Source organism: Nicotiana tabacum, chromosome 22 (genome assembly GCF_000715075.1).
Source record: "Nicotiana tabacum cultivar K326 chromosome 22, ASM71507v2, whole genome shotgun sequence".
In the NCBI taxonomy this organism is placed as follows: domain Eukaryota; kingdom Viridiplantae; phylum Streptophyta; class Magnoliopsida; order Solanales; family Solanaceae; genus Nicotiana; species Nicotiana tabacum.
This window is the reverse complement of record NC_134101.1, coordinates 157,632,162-157,636,450: the sequence shown is the minus strand read 5'-3', so window position 1 is coordinate 157,636,450 and position 4,289 is coordinate 157,632,162. Positions and strand designations below refer to the sequence as shown.

Sequence of the window (4,289 nt, the reverse complement as noted above, 5' to 3'; positions counted from 1 at the left end):
GGGGTCATTGTAGTTATTTTGTGTGCTAAAAATTTCCCCCAAGAAATATTTCATTAAAAGTAAGTAAGGTTTTTATTATAAGCAAATAGTTCACAAATGGCTCAACCTGGTCGTCCACCAATTTGCTTATGTGGAAAACCTTGCATGATGGATTGTGGGTGGGAAGGTGCTAACGTTGGACGCCGCTATTGGTGCTGTATGAACAAGTTGTACAAGCAACCTGACGAACCTACTTGTGAATTTGATGAATGGGCTGAGGAACCATGTTATCAGGAAAGCTACAGGGATAGATTACAGGAATTTCATAATATGTTGTTATACCAGCATAGAATACAAAAGGAGGCAGATAGAATTATTACAGATATGAGGGAGAAACTAAAGGAGGTGGAAGATAAAAAATGGAGAGCTGAATGGAATTGTGAAGCACACAAGGAACACAACAAAAAATATAAACGGGAACTTGCGGAGGTGAATGCGAGAGTGAAAGAGTTAGAAGAAGAAAAAGAACAAATGGAAGAACGATTTAAGTGGTTGGAGCGAAGAATAAATGACAACTGAGGATGGAGCATTTACGTGTATGTGTTTAGTGTCATTTTCATATGTCATGTCTTTTTATTATGTTGGCCTGTTATGTTTGTGTTTGTGTTGTACTAATGTTTTCCTTGTTTGTTGTACTTAATTTTATTTTAATTTAAGTGAAAGTTAAGTTTAAGTTGTTGTGTTACTATACCAAAAACTATAAAACGAAATTTGAACTAAAAAAAAGTAACTGACATATTCGACTAAATATTGTTGTTAATGTACAAAAAAAATATTATTTACACCAAAAAAACAAAAATATGGAAGACCGAATCAATGTGTCCCGCATCCGGTGTGTCTCAAAGTAGCCGTTGGCCTGAGGCGCATCCCCTGCCGCCCGAGTACGCTATCAGGATCATCATCATCAAGTCGTCTCCTTATGGCCGGATGCAGCACAGGATGACATGTATCGGTGGTGCTGTCAGGTCCAGTAGAAGGCTACATAATAATATCAAACTTAGTATAGAAAACTACATAACAATTCACAAAAATTTATATTGTCTTACCATAATCGTGTCTGGATCCTGAATGTAGTCATCTGTCGCAGCATCGCATGAAGCCTAAAAAAGTAAATTAATAAAGTTAAAACAAAATAAATAAGTTATAGTAAAAACAGTAATAAAATTAATACTAATAAACTCATACCTGCGCATGTGATGAGCTGCCATAACTCAGTCGGTGCCCACTATCAAAATCTCGGATCGGTCGAGACTCATCAGTGGTAGACGGGCCAGGGAAATATCTACCCAACTCCACTCCTTGAAAATCCGAGCCCATGATCAAGAATTGACCCGATGGGGTCACCTGCGACGTCCCTGGAGTGTCATAAATGCCAAGGCTGTAAGACGGCATGTCGGTCTCATGCATGCCACCTCCCATATCAGCAGCAACATCATCAGCAGGAGCCTCAAAGTCCCCTTGCTGGGGACCTCCTCTCCGCCCACGACCGCGTCGTCCAACACCAGCAGGTCGTCGTGGAGCAGCAGCAGCTCGTCGGCCACCACCCTGTGGCATACCACGACCTCGCTGGTATGTGGCTGGGTCAACATAATCTGGCTGGTGTGCCAAACGCTGATCCGATCGGCCTCGCTGCAGTGTCTGGGCAGCCACATCCATTATGCGACGACTATAGTCCTGCATGATCACAGGGTCGTGGACATAACTCTGCATCTGCTGCCCCATACGATATACGGTATGCAATCCAATCGCCTGCACAAAAGTTTTTAATATAAACTACGTATTTGACTAGAAATTACTATTAAAGTAATTGATAATAACTGAAAACATACCAGAGCCTTATGTCTCCCGGCGTATGAGACGTATCGACCATCTACCTGATGAACTGGGTTCCCGATAAAAAGTCGGGAAACAGTGCGGTACCATGCCATATAAACGTCGATAGGAAAGTGTTGCGGAGCTGGGGTCAAGTCCCCTCGGCTGTCCCAAATACCCAACTGCGCTGTCAGCCACTCAATAAATGTGTCGTCCACTCTCATCCTATCATCCCTCTCAAATGTAAAGGGTCCCATGCAGGCTGAGTTGGTATAGACTGCGGAAATCCAAACTGACAAAATACTCGCTCTGAGGCATGATGCTCAACAATATCGAGGCACGTGAGAGGGACGGAAGCCCTCCAAATATGGCGACCGTGCGTGCAATACGTTGGCAGGGTACCTATCAGCTCTTCGCTGTACGGCGTCCAGATGAACTATCAAATAATAACACAAACCGTTAGTTTGCGCAACACCTAGTTAAAAATTAATTGGTAAGTTTAGTTAGATATTCACCTGTGCATCCTCCAGAAAATCCAACACATCCCTACAGAAGGGGAGATTATGATGGCCATGATACTCTCGTGCAAGTCTACGACGCAATACCCACCTACAAGCTAGAGGGAGATCAGGAATATGTACATTAGCCGGTAGCTGTGGTAGAGGTGGCCGAAGTTGCAGAAATCGCTCCCACACCCAAACCTAAAACAGAAAGTTGACGTAAAGATTAACTCTAACTAGGTAGAATTGGAACTAAACGACAAATTATTTGAATAAGTTGTCACCTGTAGAAGTGGCAGAAAGCCACAAACATCTCTCTGTGTGCCCATGGATGCCCGGCACATCTGCCTGTACAAAAAAGATAGGACAGCACCACCCCAGCTGTAGCTGACTGTATCATCAAAGTCCGCAATATGATGCAGAAAACGAAGGCTCACTAGGTTCCCCGAAGTGTTCGGGAACAAGACCCCCCAAATAGAAGGAGCAACAACAGCCTCGTATATTGCTCCACATCCACCTCCGCTGAGTCGTCGGTGATAGTATCGTGGATCTGCACCAAGTGGTCTCTAATGGGGACCAACTGCATACGACTACTCCCAATTGCTACATCTGGGTCCTCGGACCTGAAGCCCGTGAGCCTGTGCAGCATATCCATATATGCAGCCCGGTTAAAATATCTCATGTTCCCAGGCAGTAAAACTGGCAAGCCATCGGTGGACAGGCCATATAAAATCTCGACGTCCTGGAGTGTGATGGTGGCTTCGCCGATGGGCAGATGGAAAGTGTGCGTCTCCGGTCGCCACCGCTCAATCAACGCCGTGATCAAAGCATAGTCGAGCTGTATCCGGCCAATGCTAATGATCCTATATAATCCCATCTCCTCCAGGTGATGGACCACACGGGGATGTAGAACGCGGGGAGGAGTCAAAAACTCCCACAATAAATCCACTCTCCTCCCCCGAAAAGTCTGCGTAAGCAACTCTCCCCCCATATATGCTCGGATCTATGCTGGGGCTGTAGGGGTAGTAGCTTCGACGTCCGAGGGCCGGGATGTATAGGTGCATCCATGTCGTCAACTGAAAATTCATAATTTTTAATAACTATCATTAAAATTTATGTGTGTTTTTTATAATTTAAATTCATATTTTTTAACAACTTAATTGTATAAAATTAATATAAACTTATGGGTTTCGTGCCCAGTAGTACAAAACTATCATTAATAATCTTATGTTTTTTTAATAATTTAAATTCATATTTTTTAATAACTTAATTGTAACAATTATATATATATTTATATATATATATATATATATATATATAATTTTTATAATTATGGGTTTCGTGCTAGATTTTCTGAAGCTCAGTGGTACCAAACTATCATTAATAATTTTATGTTTTTTTAATAATTTTTATTCATATTTATTTAATAACTAAATTGTAAAAATAATATATATATTATATATATATATATATATATATATATATATATATATATATATTTATAATTATGGGTTTCGTGCTAGATTTTCTGAGGCCCAGTGGCACCAAACTATCATTAATAATTTTATGTTTTTTAATAATTTTTATTCATATTTTTTAATAACTTAATTGTAAAAATTATATATATATATATATAATTTTTATAATTATGGGTTTCGTGCTAGATTTTCTGAAGCTCAGTGGTACCAAACTATCATTAATAATTTTATGTTTTTTTAATAATTTTTATTCATATTTATTTAATAACTAAATTGTAAAAATAATATATATATATATATATATATATATATGGGTTTCGTGCTAGAATATAAGATAATTAAACAATTACTACACAATACTACGCTACAAGGCTCTACATTTTACTACGCTAAAGGGGTCTACGTTTTACTACGCTAATAAAGTATACATTTTACTACGCTAAAAAATAATCTAAACTAA

General features: G+C 39.5%; 1 protein-coding gene across 1 annotated transcript; it reads right to left on the bottom strand.

The window, feature by feature from the left end:
• Positions 1-827: 827 nt before the first annotated feature.
• On the bottom strand, positions 828-1,471 carry LOC142176745 (uncharacterized). Its single transcript, XM_075245002.1, has 3 exons — positions 1,225-1,471; positions 1,086-1,139; positions 828-1,017 (listed from the first exon to the last, which is right to left on the bottom strand). Exons 1-3 carry the CDS (start codon positions 1,456-1,458, stop codon positions 853-855), a joined length of 453 nt encoding a protein of 150 aa, XP_075101103.1. The 5' UTR covers positions 1,459-1,471; the 3' UTR covers positions 828-852.
• Positions 1,472-4,289: the final 2,818 nt, after the last annotated feature.

What these genes read in the sequence shown, in the direction of transcription:
- LOC142176745 (XM_075245002.1), bottom strand. Translation starts at nt 1,458, where the DNA reads ATGGGAGGTGGCATGCATGAGACCGACATGCCGTCTTACAGCCTTGGC. An exon ending in GCAGCTCATCACATGCGCAG is followed by an intron (nt 1,140 to 1,224) that starts GTATGAGTTTAT and finishes TTACTTTTTTAG; the next exon opens with GCTTCATGCGATGCTGCGAC. An exon ending in AGGATCCAGACACGATTATG is followed by an intron (nt 1,018 to 1,085) that starts GTAAGACAATAT and finishes ATTATTATGTAG; the next exon opens with CCTTCTACTGGACCTGACAG.